The sequence below is a fragment of the Melospiza georgiana genome, chromosome 7 (genome assembly GCF_028018845.1).
Source record: "Melospiza georgiana isolate bMelGeo1 chromosome 7, bMelGeo1.pri, whole genome shotgun sequence".
Lineage (NCBI taxonomy): Eukaryota > Metazoa > Chordata > Aves > Passeriformes > Passerellidae > Melospiza > Melospiza georgiana.
The window spans coordinates 34553649-34573316 of record NC_080436.1 but is presented as its reverse complement, the minus strand read 5'-3'; the positions used below and the strand labels follow the sequence as shown (position 1 = coordinate 34573316).

At 42.6% G+C, this 19668-nt stretch overlaps 1 protein-coding gene across 2 annotated transcripts; it reads right to left on the bottom strand.

The window, feature by feature from the left end:
- Positions 1-233: 233 nt before the first annotated feature.
- Positions 234-15222, bottom strand: UBXN4 (UBX domain protein 4). 2 transcript variants are annotated; one of them, XM_058027852.1, is made up of 13 exons: positions 15092-15222; positions 9045-9147; positions 8192-8220; positions 7260-7378; positions 6519-6684; positions 5975-6077; positions 4413-4467; positions 4085-4249; positions 3174-3301; positions 2363-2465; positions 1897-2028; positions 1414-1622; positions 234-849 (listed from the first exon to the last, which is right to left on the bottom strand). In XM_058027852.1, the coding sequence occupies exons 1-13, from the start codon at positions 15168-15170 to the stop codon at positions 711-713; spliced, it is 1530 nt and encodes a 509-aa protein (XP_057883835.1). In that variant the 5' UTR covers positions 15171-15222; the 3' UTR covers positions 234-710. The 2 variants fall into 2 exon arrangements, with proteins under 2 accessions (XP_057883835.1, XP_057883836.1); XM_058027853.1 differs by having other exon boundaries at positions 6525-6684.
- Between the last annotated feature and the right edge of the window lie 4446 nt (positions 15223-19668).

Sequence of the window (19668 nt, the reverse complement as noted above, 5' to 3'; positions counted from 1 at the left end):
AAGTTCTCCTGCTTCTCAGAATTTTAAGACAAATTAGTGTCTCTCCTGGTGAAAACTGTTATACTGCAGCTACTGTACAGATTGGATTTTCACCCCCTTTTTCCTTTATTGCATGTACAGTAAGGTCATTTAACCTGGAACAAAATGTTTGTCGGCTGTATTTTAAATTTCAGTGAATGATCCTGCTTGCTTTCCTTGTGATACCAGCACATCAGAGGAACTTCACAAGGTAGTCATGTTTTCTGGAAAATAGTTTATTGAGTGCTTAGGGAATTAAAAACTACAAGGTTTTGCTTGCAGTTGCAGAAGCAAGAAAAAAGTTAAACATAAATTAGTTACCTGATTTGCTACTTATAGTGCTTCTGAAACCCTCATTTTAATCAGTCATTGTCTGCCATGACCTTTATATGAATATATCTGGCCCTTAAATTTATGTAGCAGAATATTTATAGATTAAAAAGTGCCTTTCTATGGCATAGGGCAATATTTATGAAAGCTGATGGAGATTTTCAGTCTTTTTACTAGGTTTCACCTACACCCACTTGATTTTTTCTGGCATAAGTGACTTTATTCCATAATCCACCAGGAATAAGAATTAAGTAATTCAGTCAGTGGAAAATAAGCCCCACTTGTCCAGAAGCTTTAGTTGACAGATCAAATAAGAGAAGGAAAAAAAAAAGCAGCCAGATAGTAACTGCAGTTACTCAAAACTACATTTGTTGTGTAGAATTTCCATTCCAAGTATTGTTTTCATCTTCTCCATCATCTTGAGTCCTCAGTCTATATATTTTGCCTTCTTTTTTGAAGTCTTCCCCCCGCTTTTCCACTACTCGTTTCCTGACTGCTTGCCTAGGGCACAAAGAACAGTGAGGTTTGACAGTTTCCTCAGTAATAATTACACAAGAGAAGCAGCAAATGCAATAAACACAAAACATCCATCCTTCTCTTATCCTCAAGAATAGTTTTCTTCAACCCTTTGTTTCCTTGGCAAGCAATACCCAGGTGAAAATTTGTCATTTAGCAGTCAGACAGAGTGGCAGACTCTCACTTTCCCTGTCATTGAAGCAGTAAGTGGCTTCTTCACCAGAAACAGCTGAGCAGCTCTCCTGGTACATGGGAGATCTCATTCTCTAGGCAATACAAAACCTGTCAAAACCAGACTTCATCTGCTTCTGTTTCTTGAACAACCATCCCCTAACAGTTTGATATCTCATTTTTAACATTTTTATCTTCCAAACAGCATCAGCTGAAGTGAAGCTCACCTTTGTAGTTACAGCTGAATTCCCTATTCATAAATAACTGCGAGACAATGCTGTTCCTACTGTGTAATTGGGAGTTCAGTTCCCCACTGCAAGATTAAAGCAATTGCAGCAAGAGGCTGGAGAAACAGCTGCCTGAAGCACTTTGCCTTACCTGCTTTGCTCGAGGCTGCCCGAGGCTGAGGGAGCTGAGTGCTCCTGCTGGTGAGCTGATCTCACAGAGGGCTGCGAGGGGGGTGGGCTCGTAAACAGGAAGTTGCTAATGAATCTCCAAACCGCTAGGAGGGGGTAAAGGATTGTGCCCAGGAACTTCCACAGATCGCTGCCCGAAGCCTGCACAACAGAAGTCGCAGGTCTTCCCGCCTGTCAGGAACACACCAAGCAAAGCTGTCAGGTATTGAAGTCCTGCTCTTGTAGACAGAGTATTTCAGGCATCCTTAGACAAGTATCTAAGACAAGTCACCATTTATCAGAGAAACTGCTCCAAATCAGTCCTGACAAAAACCAGAGTAATTTTGCAATCTTTAGACAAAGAAAATCCCCAAATTCAAGCCAAATAATTCATGGCCAACTAACAGCAAGTATCCAGCTACTGTAGTGCTGTTTGAAAAATCAGACACCAAAACCCATCACCTACCGGCAGCAGCACTACTGAAGCACTGGGTGCCAACTCGAGTTCCAGTAACTTCTTTCCATAATCTTCTTTGGTAAACTCCCTCCTGGGAAACATTGTTGCCAGTGAAAAATTGCCGTAAGTGTTACCAACCGTCTGTGAAGCACATAAAGAAAACATTTTATTTATGACTGCTCATTTTCAAACAACTGCGTATTTGCCAGCTGAGTATACCTTAACAAGAGTTTTGTATCAAACTATCAATCATCCTCAAAGTAGGAGATGAAATATTGTTCATTTTTCTCTATATCTTACTAATACACACTGCAGCAATCCAAAGGCACTTGATGGCACTGGAGAAGGCTGCTAAAACTCCCTTCAAATACCCAATAAGGAAAGGAGTTGATGACAACTCCACCACCATAACAACTACTTGAGGCTCAACAAATCATAATCAGCACCTAGCTGAGAAACAAAATGCCCATATTACCTGTGCAGCAAACTGCCTGGCTTCTTCTAGCCGTGCTTCAGATGGGAACTGGTTGGTGAAGGAAGATCCATCGGGGAGGCGGAACTGAATCCTGGCTATTGCACTGTGGGACAGGCATTGGGGTCAGTCAGGACATGAACACTCACAGACAAAGGCTCCTGGGCTTTGAGCTTGGTACTACTGAAATGTGGCAGAGAGGGACAGTCATGCTGCCCAGGGCAGTGCAGAAGGGTTGTAAGATGGAATTCACAGTGAAGAACCACCTGCTGATCTCAATGCATCTCTTCCACAACTCCATATAAGGTTCCCATAGGTTTGGATAATTCTTAAACCAGCAGCGCTGGGCAAAGCAGGAGACAGCTCTGACATGGGCACTGATGGCCCCATCGCAGCCTTGCTGAATCCAAGCCATCCACACACAGCCCCTGGATCTGCACCAAGCTCCCCAGCAGTGCTGGCATTATCCAGTCATTCTGCCCAGGCATATCTTTGGCATTCTCACCTTATCTAGTACCCCACCAAGCTCCATTATACTGGTATTTAAATCAAAGCTCAGACACAAAACAGCTCTTAACTAACTAAAATAACACACCAGTAAAGGTGGTCAGTGTTTCATGATCATGAATGTCAAAAAGATGAAAGCTCTCAAAGAGCATCACGTTCATGTAAACAGCTGCCTTTAATGTCACTACTTAAACAGCTCAACACGGCAACATGTTGTCAAGAGATGAGGAGATATATTAACCCCTTTAAAAAAGTTTCTTTATCTCTCTCCCCCAAAATACACACTTTTGTCTCTACTGCAACTCACCTTCGCTCCCTTTGAGCTGCCTCTTTTCTGGCCTCTATTTCAGCCTGTTTAGCCTGAAGAGCTGCAGCTTTTGCAGCTTCTGCTTCTTCCTTCGACTTTGCAAAGCGAGCTGCCCTCTCAGCACGATCCTGTGAAGGATCAAAGAGAAACCTTAATTGTTAACATAACTTGTTGCTTAACATTCATTAGACAGCTGTGATCTATGCTCATGAACCAACTGCACAGATACAAACAGACCATATGGAGAAAAGACAGTGGAACTGCAAAGAATTATTCAGTGCCAAACTGCACAATCTCGTGTCATGAGCCAAGATGACACTTCTCACTGAGTCACTTCCCACAACCAGTTGTTAATAGATGATCTTCCCATGCAAGCTCAACACTCCAGGGAAGATAAAGGCAAAAACCTTACAATGAGTTACACACCTGCAATTCTGAGTGTTCTATACCAAAGCCTAATAATGAGGAAGAATTTCAGTTGTTATCTACTGTTTACATCCATATATGCACACACATATATATACTAACTTGGAAAATAATCCTCCTCACCATTCTGAGAGCAGTGTTCTTGTGTATTTTCTACAATTAAATACTCCCTGTGCTTCTCTTTTAGCACCATGCCTAAATTGCAATTATTTTTACGTTTATATGATAATTCTCCACTAGACTCAAGCAATATGACAGAAATGTTTGTTCATATAGAATTGTGAAAATGAAAGCAGAAGTTTCATTTCATACACAGGAAATGCCATATAAACCCCAAACACAAAAATCATTACTATACAAGGCTAGTGGATTCCAAATGGAAAAATGAATAATCTTTCAAAGCCTCAGCAAATGAGAAAAATTATCATTTTAGTACACTGTGAGAGAGAGAAGCAGCACACTCTCTCCCAAAATGCAAAATTTACCATTGCAATCTGTTGCCTTATGCGCTCTCTGGCAGCCCTCTCCTCTGCCTTTTCTCTGTTCCTTTCCTCCAACATGCGTTTGGTCAGTTCTTCTTCCTGTCGTCTTTTGTACTCCAACATTTCTTTGCCAGTTTTCCTTCTTTCAATTTCTTTCTTAATTTCCTTCTGAATAGAGAGATATAAAAATTGAAGCACAAAATTGCCTCAGGCAAGAGAAAAGACTGAGGTATGTTTGTGTAAGAAGGAATTAATTATTTATGATTTATTCAAATAAGGGTTAAAAAAAACCAAACCTGCAACAGCAAGAGGTTTTACATTTTTGTGTTACCTGTTCTTCTTCTTTCCTTTTCTCTTCTCGTCTTTCTTCAAGCTTTTTTGTTAACCTAAATTTAAGAATAGAGTCAAAAGTCTTATCATTGCAGTATTTTCAAATGTTAATGGAGCATTTGCAAACCCAGGAGAACACATGAAAATGAGCTGTAGCACAGTGCTAATAGCTCATGTACCAGCAGTGATTCATTCCCATGCGGGTGCACCTTCCATGCAAAGGGCAGTGGTGATTTCACCACCTCCTTTCTCACTTTAGAGCTGTTCTAACCTATTCCTTTTGTCCCTTTTCCACTCGTTAAATGAAGATTCCTGCATTTTCCTGCTGTCGAACCAACTTATGAAGATATACAATAAGCAAATACTATTTATGATCTGTGGTAACAGAAACACTAAATCTCAGTCTCTTTTTAGCTATTTAAGCCATCTGGTTTCTTCTGCACATCACCTCCTAAAATGGAACACAAGTAATACAGAGCCCTGACATAGATGCATAAGCATCTGTCTCAGCTATTCAGAAAAATGCCTCAGAATAAAGATTAGCTTAAAAGAACAAAGTAAATTTCTAAATACAGATTGGCAATAAAATCCCAACATAACTGAAGTCTGGGGAAAGGGCAGGCATGACCCAATGTGAAAAGCTGTATAATCAGAAAAATGTATGGTAGCTGTTCAAAAGTGGTGATTACCACAGAGCTTGGCCTCTTTCTCCCCTTGCAAACAATGCTGAAGATAAATTATGCATTATTTTAAAAGGATCACTGATAATTATATTAAAATATTGACTGCATTGTCTTATCAGTGGTGAGTAAAAAATATACCTTTTGTCTAATAACTTTGGAAGAAAACTAAAATAAGTATGAAAAAGATTTAAAATATATTTTAGCATTATAAATATTCCCATTTGCTAAACATGTGTTATGATTTTAGACAAGATATTTCAAATATCAATTACTTACTAAAAACAAGTTTATAAACAATATCCCATATTTTAAAAAAATTATAATGAATCAATATGTTTTGAGCCAGGTGTTTCAGATCACCATACTTCAAAAAACTGAACTCAAGTCATTACTGTTCACTGATCAAAACATGAGTCTCAGAATAGGATTCCACTGACTTTTCCACTATCCCTAAACTAGAAACAATCACCAAACCAACAAGAAGAAATAAGATGACAGCTCTATACAAAACCTAGGTTGGCATTTTATTGCACCAGTTTCCAGTGTTTCAATTAATTCAAGAACCTGCAGCAAACATATCCTCTCTATTGAAGTTATATCAAAGGTGAACACTTAGAGTTTTCCAGATTACCTCTTTCTTTCAAAGTACATGAGGAATTATATTAGTTAAAAACCTGGTTTGGTATCAGCCCTAGTATTGTCAGAGACATGTAACAGAACTAAGACCACATAAATATTTGCCAGATGACAACAGATGAAGGACCAAAATCCTGTAATTAAATATGTTTGTTAAAAAATCCCAAACCAACCCGAAACCCAACAAAGCTGCCTCCTGAGAAACAAATACAATACATTAAGAAGTCTGCAAAAAAAGACTTGCCTTTCTACTTTGAGTGTAAGATCATTCACAGGCTGAGCATCATTTGCTTGCTCATCTGCAGAATTAGTTGTTTCCTGGCTTGCTTGAGCTGAATTTGCTTCATCTTCAAGGGGTTTACAAGAAAGCAATGCATAAGAAAAAACCAGAAAAGGTGCATTTCTTATCATAACAATCATCAGGCTCATTGCTAGCCACAATTTGCAGCGACTGGGATATCTCATACAGGTTCTGTTACTTGGACTCCCCCCTCAACAATTTGGTTTCAGGTTACTAAGCCAAAAAAATCCTTAATAGAACCCTTTTTCAGGAAAGCATACACAATTTTATTGAGTTATAAACTCAACAGATTCCTCACTTATTAAAACTAAGCAGAATGACAAGTTATCCTTCCCTCTAGACTTGCACAAAGCATTCTGGAATATCCCACATTTTTCCTCAGCGAGTCTGCTCAATATATGGCCTTTTATGTACCATCATGTAACAAATGAAGACAAACCATTTCCAAAGCAAATGAGGTGGCATTTGAGGTGGCAAGAACACTAACCATTACCAGCAGAAGATGCTAATGTCTCAGGCATGAGAGGCTCAGCAGAGTCACAAGGCCCTGCTCTGGATTCTGCACTTTCTGGAGCACCATCAGACTGAGAGGAGGGACAGGGAGCAGCTGCCTGAGTGCCGTTCTCCACAGGCCGCCCTTTCCCCGTGTGCATCTAAGAAATTGGGAAGAGAGAATGGAGCCTATGAAAGTTCAAGTATTTTTCACAGGTTAAAAAAGGTCAAGACTAAATTATTAGTGAAAAATCAGCCCTATTGAAAATACAAATCTAGAATTATCACATATTGTTTAGTATGGTACAATCATGCATTTCATATATTTTTCTAATTTTAGTCTTGCACTTGAAATCAAAGTGATAAAGCAATGTACACTTGTATATAATTTTATAAATCCACATTACAGAACAATATTACATAACCACATTATAAGCTGAAGAGTAATCCCTTTAAAGGTGAGTTGTCACATTTTGTCATTCCAGTTTAGAGCTCTTGACACATTTCTCCAGTACTGTGGGTTTGTTTACACAGGTGATCTAAACAAAACAAAAATGAATGCAGCACATGTTCACAGTGCTTCAGTGTGTACTGAACCCAAGGTTGCAGATTTTATTGTTGTAACTCACTGGTTCTGCTTCCACCAGTAACTGCCAAAGGCACAGGCTAAGGGCCAGGGCCATCACTGAACTGAGCATTCCCAGCTCCAGCTGAAGATGCAGCCTGTCAGCATTACCTGTTTGACTTTATGGATTCTGGTAACGAGCTCCTCCACAGAAACGCTGCCAGCAATGACTTCCAAAGGGATTCCATTGTCTCCTATGAAAAAGCTGGATGGGACACACACCACAGGATCTGCACAGGCAGTTAAGGGCAGTGAAAGGCAGGAGGTGACACAGAGTAACTTCACAGGGCACAGCAGCCCTTCCTACAGCTTCTAGCCCAGTGCTCTCATCTCCAACTGCTCACCAGCAGCCAGGGCCAAGGGAGGAAGAAAGAAGAAGATGCTGGGAAACATTACAGGCAACTGGTAAGCATTTCTTCTTTTCTTTTTATTGGTTTAGGCCAAAGTATTTTTCTCCAACTTTTTAGGCAACTGATTATGCATTGACTTGAGAATCTTTTGTTTTAGTGTCAGACAACATCTTAAGTAGACAGTTCTGAACTCGTGAGCATGAAGATATCCAAGTTAAGAATTCCCAGCATCACACAGAATGAATGAGCTGTGAGCAGTGACCTCCTTGAGGCAGCCAGGGCTTTACCTGCCTCCACACCTGTGCATGTGACAGACCCAGCCACTGCTTCTTCCCCCTCCTCTGCACCTCTGAGCCCCAGCTCATCATTTAAAGCATTTTTTGTTTGTTTTCTAATGCTAATTAGTAGGACCAAGAGGTTATTTAGATTACATAAAGCTTTAGATAATTTTATATTTAGAGAATTACATAGGATTAACATAAAAAAACCCAATTTGCTCACTTTCTCTAATAACTGACAGCTAGTTGAATACACAGATGGTATCTATTAACATAGTTTATTGCATAGTTTTGTGCCAAAATAAGTATTTTCAATAGCATTGCTTGTAAGTATTTGTCTTAAGAAGGGTATTAACTTTTAAAGAGCAATTATCTGTAATCATAATGTAGCATCTAAACAGATCTCAAAGGATACAAATTTGAGAAAACTGCAGGCATGCTTCACTGTTTAAAAGAAAAGATTCATTTAGGAGTAGCAATCATTTTGCAACAACTTCAGATTAAGTCTTTCATCATAAAAATAACTGTCCTACAAAACTATTTAAATACTTGAGAGAACACTAAAAGCAAATTTGCACTGCATCTTATCATTAGCATTTTGCAAAAGTGTTGACATGGTGACAATCCTTGGTTATCACAGTTGACTACATAAAATTAGGAAAGCAGTGCTAAAAGGCAAGTCAGGAAAAAGAAATCTAGTCTATTGAGCACAAATAATGTAGTAAATCTAATAAAATGTCTATAGAGCATTTCAAAATAATACCATTTGGGGAAATGTCAGTGCACTTTGTGTACATGGAGTGGAACACAAACATTAACAAAAATAGCTGAGTAATTTACCCAGGAGCTTAAATGCTTCTCCATTCTATGTGCATACAATGGAGGCAAACACATTTGCTCTGGGGCTTTACAGATTTTTATCTTTCTGAATTCATGAAAGGTTTTTAATTCATTATGTAACTTGGCAAACGAAGAACTGCCTCTAGCACTTGCATTTTTAATAGCATTTTTGTGTCTCTTCCAGTTGAGAAAGGGCAACCTCAAGCATTCTATTACTAGTACTGGAATACAGTCTGAAATACTCAATGAGTATGTGCAGAATTGACATTTTCTCAGGCTTTAGGGACTCCAGGAGTACTGAATTCACTTCAGTTCTGGAACCCTGTATTTAAACTACCTCCTATCAAGGTGAGGACTTCAAAAGCCTCTTACTCTCATCATCATCAATGAAAGACTGTATAAGAGACAGAATTAGAATAGGCTCAAACCTTTTGGTGTCAATTTTAATAGCAACAAAACCATCTGATGCAGCTTCAGTCACCTTCTCATCTTCCCACCTTGCAGCCATCTCAGTAGATTGTTCATCTTCACCTGCAAGACACAGCACACACATGAGTTAAACCCACCACAAATTGCTGCTTCTGCCCTGATTTTACCTTTCCTTCAATCCCTTGGATTCACCTTTGTAAAACACTCTAGGGATTATTTTCAAGTCAGTTTATAATTATTATTTTTAATAATCTGGAGACAATTCACTCCAGCTGGTTCACTTTGATATGTCAAAACTATCAAAAAACTGTTCTGCTTGCCCTTCATAACTTTAATTATATATTAGTACATCAGCTGCTAGTAGGTAAACCTATGGTCTTCACTCCCTGTAAATACATAATTCAGCAGGTAAGGTTTCACAGTTTGACAGTGTAAAACCAAGAAACATTTATTTGCAAACTATTTATAACTTAGTTTTGTATTCCACTTCCTGACATTAACAGTAACAGTATGATGGGAGGAAAAGGTGTGAGGAGCACAGAACAAGAATAACAAATGCAGAGGAGATCCTTGGATAAGAGAAACTGAAAAGGTGTTCAGGGGCCACAGATTCAGAGGTGTTATTTTAATCAGATGAAACAGATCAATCATACATTTATCTCCTAAAACACCAGTTTAGTGAGGGTGTGGGTTAATAAATAGATTCTGATGAATATTAACCATCTTTCAACAAGTACACTGGCCTGCAACCATTTCTTTATCTTCAATCTGTATTAGTTCCTAGCAGCTTGGAATGCACTGCAGCCTTGATAAAGAATCCAGTCACAAGTATAGAAGTATAGTAGTCCATTATTCAGTGACAACAACAAACCACTTGTTTGTTTCATCCCAGTTGCCATTCCATGCAATATTTTTGACTTGTTCAAGATCAGGAGTTACATGTGGAATCTCCCAGTGAAGTGCTGCTATCTGGTCACAAGGCCTCTCACAGGGGCATGTATCAAAAATACAATTTTGGAAAAGTGGTTTCAACCACGTGTCTCAGTTTTCCCTGGTAATTACTGGAGCAAGTAAGAAAGCATCTACCTCTATTATTATTCTTCTGCATAAGCAAGCAAATATTTAGGCTATTTTACGTGGGAACTTTCCTCCTGCTTTAAGTGCAGTGCTTCCAAGTGTGGTCAGTGCAGCTGTTGTGCCCAGAGCAGCTCGGCCTCCTCTCCTGTTTCCAAGTGCTCCCTGGCAGGCAGCTGCTTCACCACACACTGTTTGTAAGGACATGTGCTCATCTGATTAGGCTACTAAAAATATCCAAATACTTGCCTAACACTAACTTTTCCACACAGCCAACTGCTGGAGAAAAAAGAATGCTGAAAGACACAAACAGGGCAGAGGCTGCTCACAGTAGAGTCTGAGAGATGACTGAATGAAAGTGCTGATAGCTCACATTTTATAAAGCTCTGTGCCATGATGCACTGATTAATATTGTCACTACCCACTGAACAGTTGCTTATTCTCATACATCTTTGTTCTGATAACACTTTCTCATTTAGGGGTTACTGTCGGTTTCTCAGCTGTTTCAAAGACCTGGAAAGGCTCGAGGTGGCCTTGGACAGCCCGTGCTTCAAGGACGAGAAGAGACTTCAGGTTTTTTCTCAGTCTCAGGTGTTTATTAATTGTTTATCTAAAAGATTTTCTCTCGGCCCGACAGAGTCTGCACAGCAGCCAGCCATGAGCACACTGAGAGCCCCCGGGGCGGTCACTTATCTTTATACCCAAAATTACATATACAATATTTATCAATTTTCCCCAATACCTTTTACCCTTATTGACCAGTGCCCTTTTAGTAATAACCAATCCCAAAGTGCCAACATCACCACAGAAGATGGAGGCCAAGAAGAAGAAGAAGAAGGACAGGACACGCCCCAATTCCTCCATCTTACTTCTCTAGACCCCCCTGTACAGAAATCTTAAACCCTGTGTTTTACACTCTAATTAACCCATCCCTTCACCATTCACCCAGTGAAATCCTCCCATCCTCATACAGGTGTCATCTCCCGTGTAGGATCAAAGTCCAGCCACCAGACACTGCTGGCAACATTCCAGGACCTCCGAGCCCCCCAAGGGTGGTCTGGGTCACTCTGCACATCAGTCCTGAGGTGCTGAGATCCCACAGGTTACGGTTCATTTATTACAGTTTGTAGCAGTAATTATATCCTGAAATCAAAACTGCCAGGTGACAGGAAAAACATTAGAAAAGTCAAGAGGTCAAGTGCAGCAGAATTTGACATAATTAATAATTCTGCACTGAGCCAGCACAACAGCCTTAGAATTCTAGATCCCAAACCTCTCAGATTTCTTGTTTCTCAAACAAAAACATTACTCTATTTCACTTAGTGGAATGATCTGTAAACAAGTCAGTCACACTTCCTCATCTCTTAAACCTGATCAGGTAAATCTACATAGTGAAAACATAGATCATTTCTCAAATGATTCACATACTGGACAAGACTCTTTTTCTGCAACAATTTATTTCCTGTATGAGGAACTTAGTCAAAACCATCACAGGCTGTCAGAAGATTTTAATTCCCCTCAGCACACAGTTATCAGGGAAGTGTTTTCCTTTCAGAAGGAGAGAGAAGCCCAACTTATTTCTCCATGTCCAACATTTCATAACTACTCAGTAAGAGAGGATTGCCATTCTGGAAATGCCAGGAAGCCAGGACATTAAACCACTCACCTCCTCCTCCTCCTCTGCAGCATTTCACTTCTTTAACTTGCACAGTGCCTTGATACATCTTGGCTACAAATAACTAACAAACACTAACAAACTTATGTGTGCAAATCACCATTTTGTCAAAAAATTAGTAAAATAATAAAGTTATGAAGAAAGGGAGGAGGGTTTCTACAAACATTATTGAAACAAAACAAACATTTTCATTTAAACCTTTTTATTGTCACACACATACCATTTCATTTTTTCACTCTGAAAAGCACTTTTTATGAGTGGCCTGGTATTTTAATGATCAGAACATGTCTAACCTTTGGAAAGATATAAAATAATCTGCAACACCTCAGTCAGAACAGAGGAGGGTTTGTATCAAATGAACTACCAAGTTTAGGTTAGTGACTGAAAGGATTAAAGGCTACAAAATCATCTGCAGAATAGATACCAACAAGATACCAGGCATGTTCATAAAATCATAATATATTCTGGGCTGGGAGGGACCCAAAAAGATCATTGGGTCCCTCCCAGCCCAGAGGTCCCACTCCTGGCCCTGCACAGGACATCCCAAAAATCCTCCCACGTATATTTAGAGAGAGCATTTCCCAAATTCTCCCTGAACTCTTCCCTGAGGAGCCTGTTCCACTGCCCAACAGCCTCTGGGGACAGAAGCTTTTCCTGATATGCTGCAGCTCCCCTGCCACAGCTTCACACCATCCCCTGGGGCACTGCACTCCAGACCTGTTTCACTGCCAGGAATGCTCTCCCTGTGCCATCACTCCATGGCACAGAGTAACTCGTGTGCTCCCCAAACACAACCCCCCAACATCTCACCTCAGTATTTCAAAGCAGTTTCCTGAGGCAGACCTGCTTCACCTCATGCTCTCTGGGGAGAATGGAGCAATCCCTTTCACTGCAACTTCCCATGAGTTCATCTTTAATACCTTACACCATCCTGTCACCAGAATGTGCCGTGAGGGTTTTAAACACTGAGCTCAAAATGCTGGGATTATGGCTTAAGGAGAAACCTGCTGGAACAATGCACACTTACAATCACAAATGCCACCTCATTTTTAAGATAAATAACCACATTATTCCTTGCTTGACAAGAAAATATTCTGGAAGCAGAAAGAATAATTAATTTCTTCATTTTCTAGAGAAAATGTAAGTGAAGTGCAGAGGAGAGGGAGAGTGGAACAGGCAGATGGTGGTGGAAACCAGACACAGATGGACAAATCTGTCCAAACAGAATTTCCTATCCTAGTTTTTGTCAACTGTACCTAACAGCTATCCTACACAATACAATTTCAATTTCTCACATTATTTTTCCCTATATATTATTGGATGAAGTGTACAGAACCAAACACTGCTGAAGGCCTGCTCTCCAGGTGCTTTCAAATGCCTGTGTCCAGTAGGAAGTGTGGGGTGTAAAGGCTCAGAGTTACCATCACTGTGCAGTGTGAAACACATTTCTACCCAAACAACAAACCCAATCTGTGCTAACACAAAACCAGACTATTCTTCCAGCACTCCACATCCTTCAAACACAGCTGCTTCCACACACACTGAGAAAGTTCGTGGGCTTCCCAGCTGCCTCTGCCAGCACATGCAACAGAACAGTGCCATGATCAGCTCTGGCACAGGTCAGCTGCCCTGATCCCACGGTGCCCAGGGTGGAGCAGATGTGGGCAGAACTCTCCAACTTTTCCCTTTCAGAGATGTGCCTGGCTAAGTCATGCTCTGCCTTCTCCAGGGCTCATAGGAACAAACAAAACAAATCCTCACAGCACACACTGTGACAAAACTAGGTTACATCCCTGCAACCATAAATGTATCTCCCCTCTGTATCTACATATTCCTACACCTACCTAGTCAGCATCAGAATCTAATGGGCCCCGTTTTGTGCAGAACTTATGTTTCATAAAAAATACTGGACATAAGTTACAACATGCATTTCTCCCTGATTTATGTATCAAGCTGAAAAACTACTGAGAGGCCCACCAAAGTCCCTCTGTCACTGCCCTCCTCAGCTGGGCAGGGGAGAGAATGTAATAGAAGGTTCATGGGAAGAGATAAGGATAGGGGGAGAACACTCACGTGTAATCTTTGCAGGGAAAACAGACTTGACCAGGGAAAAAAAATTATTTAACTTATTACTAATCAAAAATTAGAGCAGAATCATGGGAAATGAAAACAAATCTCCTCCCACTCTTCCCGCAGTCAGTTCCTCACACCTTGTCCCTGCTGCTCCTTCCTCCTCAGGGGTTGGACTCCTCACACTCTTCCAGCATGGGGTCCCTCCCAAATTGTGCAATGTGATTCCTTCTCAAGGGCTGAGCTTCTTCATGAACTGCTCCACCCCGTCCCTTACTCCAACACAGCCCAATCTGTGCTCGGACAAGACCTTGATTTCTATCAGTACGTTTATTAGCCAGCAGAAAATGCTGTTCTCCAAGTACATGGAGAGCTGTGTTAAAGGAATTTAACTGCACTTTGCTGCTCACATCCCCTTTGGGAGTGAACTTGTTGAAGCCACGTGAGTCCCACAGTTCAATAGTTCTCAAGGGAACGACACCGAGTCACACATTCAACATTGTTACTGTTTCTTGAGGCACCCGAAAATCTTCAAACCACGAGCACGGAAGGCAACAGTAAAATCTTAAGAAACAACGCACACAGAGATACGCAAAAGCTAAAAAATAAGTTAAAGAGCTTGTCTAATCACAGAATATCACAGTTTCCATCGTGTTGGAAAAGGCCTCTGAGACCATCGAGTCCAACCTATGACCAAACCCCACCTTGTCACCAAACCACGGCACTGAGTGCCACGTCCAGCCTTTCCCTAAACACTCCCAGGGATCACAGCACCGCCTGGACAGCCCGTTCCAGTGCCTAATCACCCGTTCTGGGGAGAAATTCCTCCCAATATCCAGCCTAAACCTCCCCTGGCGCAGCTCAAGACTGTGTCCCTCTTTCCCATCTTTTTTTCATAGAGAAAGGCAGCGTACACAAGACGATGTGAATTCCCACAGGTTCCAATTACGGTGTTATGAAACACGCGCTGTCGGTACGAGGAACGGAAACAAAACACAAGGAGCAGCCCGGAGAGCTGCGCCGGCGAGAATCGGGTGCAGGAGCGCAGAACGGAGGGACGGCGGCACCTCGGACGGGCGGGGGCCGGACACCGACACCGCGGGCTGGGGCTGACACAGCACAAATCCCGCTCGGCGGGAGGGGCGGCGGGCGGGACACGGCCGGGAAGGCGCTGCCGGGCCCTGCCGGCGGGGGCGGCGGGCGGCCCCGAGACGTACCGTACCGTACCTGCCACGAACACGACGAAGACGGAGCTGCGCTCCTTGGCGGCGGCGATGGCGGCGGGGACGGAGCCGCCGAACCACATCGTGGGACCGCCGGGACCCGCCGCCCTCAGCGACACCGGCACCGCGCCTGCGCCGCCGCCGCGCCAACCGCCCCCCGCGCGCCTGCGCGCGCCGCCGGGCGCCGCTGGCCCCTGATTGGCGGCCGCGAGCGGCACGCGCCACGCCCGCCCGCCCCCTCCCCGACGGCGCGCGGGGGGCGGTGGCGGGTCCGGCCCCCTCAGCCCGGCGCCATCTTGGCCGTGTAGCCCGGGGCCGGAGTGTTTCCACGGGCGGCATCGCCCCGTGCGCTGCTCCGCTGCCAAACGGGCTCGGGCCGTCAGGAGAGGCGGCGGGAGCTGCCCGAGTTTAGGCCAGGGAAGGGAAGGCTGAGAGGGGATCTCATTTATACGCGTCCTGTGTGGAGCGGCTGAGGGGGCGTCCCAGCCTGGCGCAAAGGGGGCTCCGGGAGACCCTGCTGCTGTCTGCAACTCCCTGACAGGAGGGTGGGCCACGTGTGGGTCGGGCTCTTCTCCCACGGAACCAGCGACAGAACGATGGGGCAGAGCCTTAACCTGCGCCAGGGCAGCTTAGGTTGGACATCAGGAAGAGTCTCTTCTCAGAAGGGATGTTTTGACATTGGAACAGGCTGCCCAGGGAGGTGGTAGAGTCACGGTTCCTCTCGGTCCTTGAAGAAAAGCTGGATGTGGCACTCAGTGCCATGGTGTGGGTGATGTGGTGTTTGGTCAGTTTAAACTCGGTGATCTCAGAGCTCTTTTCTAATCCAGTTGACTGTAATGCAGAATAAATACCTCAAATAGAATATAAGTATCTCAAAGTCAGGTACCAAGAGGATGATGCCAGACTCTTTTCAGTTGTGCCCCATGACAGGATGAGGAGCAATGGGCATAGACTAAAATACAAGGAATTTCACCTCAGCATGAGGAAGAGCTTTACATTGCAGGTGGAACAGGGAGGGTGTGGGGTCACCCTCTCTGGAGACTTTCCAAATGCACCTGGACACGTTCCTGAGTCACTGCTCCAGGTAACGCTGCCTTGCCAGGGGCTTGGACAGGGTGATATCCAGAGCTCCTTCCAACCCTGACAATTCCATGATTCTGTGAGGTAGCTGCCAGAACAAGGGGCACCTCCTGTATCTGGGGCTGGAGGACTGATGGCCACAGCCATCCCTGCCCCAGCGCCCACCCTCAAAGTGGGTGGAAAGTGATGGAGGAAACAACACAAATGCCTGTTAAATAGAACAAAAATAGAGTATGGTGTGCATAGATCCTCCATGAGAGGCAGGAGGTGAAGCCAGGACATGCTCCGTGCTCCCAGGCCTTGTGAGGGATGGCAGCACAGGCAGCAAGGCAGGAGGATGCCTTGGTAGACATTTCACAGCAAGTGGGACAGCACAGTTGATGTCAGAGTGCTCTGATGGTTACATTCTGGACAGAACACTGCTCTTGAGCTCTTCTAAAACACCCTTAGGACTGTGACTGTGTGCACTGGGTAACTTGCTGGGGCAGGTACTCAAATATTGAAAGGCCAGAAACCACACTGTCTCTCAGTCTGGAAATCTTCCACTGTTGTACCTTGTGTAACTGGATAATACCAACTAAAAAATCCTGCAGACTTAGAGTGAAAAGGAAGCAAATCAGTGTTGACAGCAGTGTACAGAGTCTGTTTTACCTCTCCCAAGATGCAGCATGTGGAAATGGTGTCAGTAATCCTCACTGGGTAGGCTTTGCATGTGTGTCATGCCTCTGCAAGTTTCTTAAAGAAATACCATCAGAACATGTTCCTGAGATGGATTAAAAAAAAAAAATCAGATATTTTTGTATTTTCTTCACGATACAAAACAGATTTAAGGGCAATGCCAAAGGTTGGATAGTATCAAACTGAATTTGTTTTTGGAGATCAACAAAGAGACATCTCTGTTACACAACTGCATGTGTAGCATGGGAGGAAGAGGTTAGGTTGTAAGGTGTATCTTGAATTCTCCAATAAATTTGGATGTGTTGCACTAATTCTCTTGGCATTTCCAGCAGCTGTAGTTTGCATTTACTGCATCTGATTTGGAACCCTAAGTTGGAAGCCAGGTTTCACGAGACAGGTGAGTAAAATGTTGAACACTGTGTGTTTTGAAAATTATTTTCAAATATGATTTTCGAACTCTTTGATACCATTGAAACAAGGAATTTAAAAAAGGGCTTACTATTGACTGGACATGTAATTTTTGTGGAAGTGTACAATCTCTTATACAATCTCTTACATCCTCAGGAAGTATTTATATTACATTCTCAAAAAACACAATTTTGGAAGTCTCCAACTGTAGGGTCACTGACTTGTTGGATATGTCTTTGCTGAGAGCCTTTAGCACAGTTGTGTCTGGAAACAACAGAGGGCTGCAGTTTGTAGCCCTAGGAAAAGACAGGATAACTCACCAGTAAGTAGAAAATTTTATTGAGAAAAAATAGTTGAACAGCTGGAGCATTACTGGGATTCAGTTCTTTGAAGGGAGATGTCTTCTGTGTTTTCTGTTACTGGCATGGCAAACAAAGCAAGGCAGTCATTTGCATTCTAAGAGAATAATTTTTTCTCCCCAACACCAGAACACATCCATCTGGATCAAAATGGGAAGTGTCTTCATTAGGGAATTCCTATTTTAAATTGCACAGTTGCTTCACCCTTCAATTAATTGACAAATCAAAGTTTAAGCCAAGTAAAAAGTCAGCAAATTTCAGCAACTGTGGAGTCAAGGTCTGGTATAAATCAGTGTGGTAGACTATCAGGGCACACTTAATAATGATGTTGGTTATTAACTACCTTGGAAAACCAAAGAAGGGCAAAGCTAATTAACCCTACAGCTAGGGCAGAAGTGAGGATATGAGAAAAAAGCAGAATGCCAGCATCTCCCTTTCAAATTCAAACTGAGGCCACTGTCATTGAGGTATGATGTGCAATATTGCTTGTAAATGTTCTTTTTAACCTGCCAAGGAATTCTGGGAGATGAAGTGTAACAGATCCCTGGGGGTTGGAGTCAGTCCCTGCCCTTCCACCTCTGCTCACCTGCTCTGAAACACTGCACTGCTGTCAGCACCGTGGATCCTCATCAATCCCAGCTCATACCTGTGCCTCAGGTAACTGGGGCACAGGAGCTGAATTAAAAATAAACCTCACTGTTAAGCATTATCCACAGCAACACAGTTTATTTTTATAACTTATTCCAGTTTGAAAAGCATACAGCTGCCAGTGACACACAGGTTGTCCTCTACAGCTCTTTGGTTTACAGCACCAGGCTCATGTGACATTGGGCTTTCTCTTCCCAAGTGCAGGCACAGTCCATTCCAGCTTTCATGGCCCAGTGAGACTGGAAAATGAAAAAATAGCAGCAAACACTGCAGTGTTTGTGTCCTGGACCAAATTGTAATGCTTGATCAGGTCTTCAGCAAGTTCCACTTCCAACCCAACAGACTTTGACAGCCACTGCAGAACATCAGGTAGCTGCAAGCAGGATAAAAGCTAAACCTTGCAGTGAGGGCTGCTGAGCTGAGCCAGGGCCAAAGCCCAGCCCTGTGGGCCTGAGGACACAAGGCAGACACTGAAGCAAGAGGAGGCTCACACACATCGTGGTGAGAACATAATTGCACACATTTTCAAGTAATCCAAGAGGTAATTTAAATTTACACTGAAGGTTTTGGATGTGGATGGAGACTTTGCTCTTAGGTTCCAGAATAAGATAACTTACAGGGGCTTAATTTTCAGATAATTCTGGAAATCAGGCCCTTTGAAGGGTTCTACACCCAAGAAATGAAGCTTCCAAAATGAAGTCACATTAATGTTGTGCACTTTAATTTTATACTTACATCAATAGCCAAAATACCCAAAATGTTTTAAATGTGAATAGGACATAGAGAAGACCTTCATGAAAAGACCTTCATCAGCCTTCATGAAAACCAAGCTGTAGAAACATTGAAGGGATTGAAATAATTCCTTTCATAGTTAGAAATATAAAAAAATTCCAGCTACAATAATTCTTCATGACCTGTAACTTAAAAGTGTTTTGGTCAGTTTTCTCCAAAGCTTCATCTAAACATTCTTTGCTTCAGGGCTGAATACAGGAACTGAAGCCTGCACCAATTTTATGTGGAAAAAATATAACATGGAGCTAAATAGTATTTATAGAAGTTGGAATTTTGACACCCTTCCAGGCATCCAGGCTAGTACAAGGTTAACTCAAAACAACAGCCAAGTCAAGTGTGAAGTTTTAAGGCACAAATGAGTGTCATAGGATGAGAATCCAACTATTCATTCCATCTTGAGAGGGAACTGGCTTGCAAGAAATGGGAAATAGGTAAAAACTCCCTGTACCCAGGTACCTTCCTGGATTCATGGAACTGCACAGTTCTGGTGCTTTGCTAGAACCCCATTTGCAAACATCCCTGTGCCACCAGATCTTTAAACACCACGTCCTACAGGGTGGAGACACCCAAGCTCTGCAGTCTGAGTACACCACAGCACAGGGTTTCTGTCTTCAGA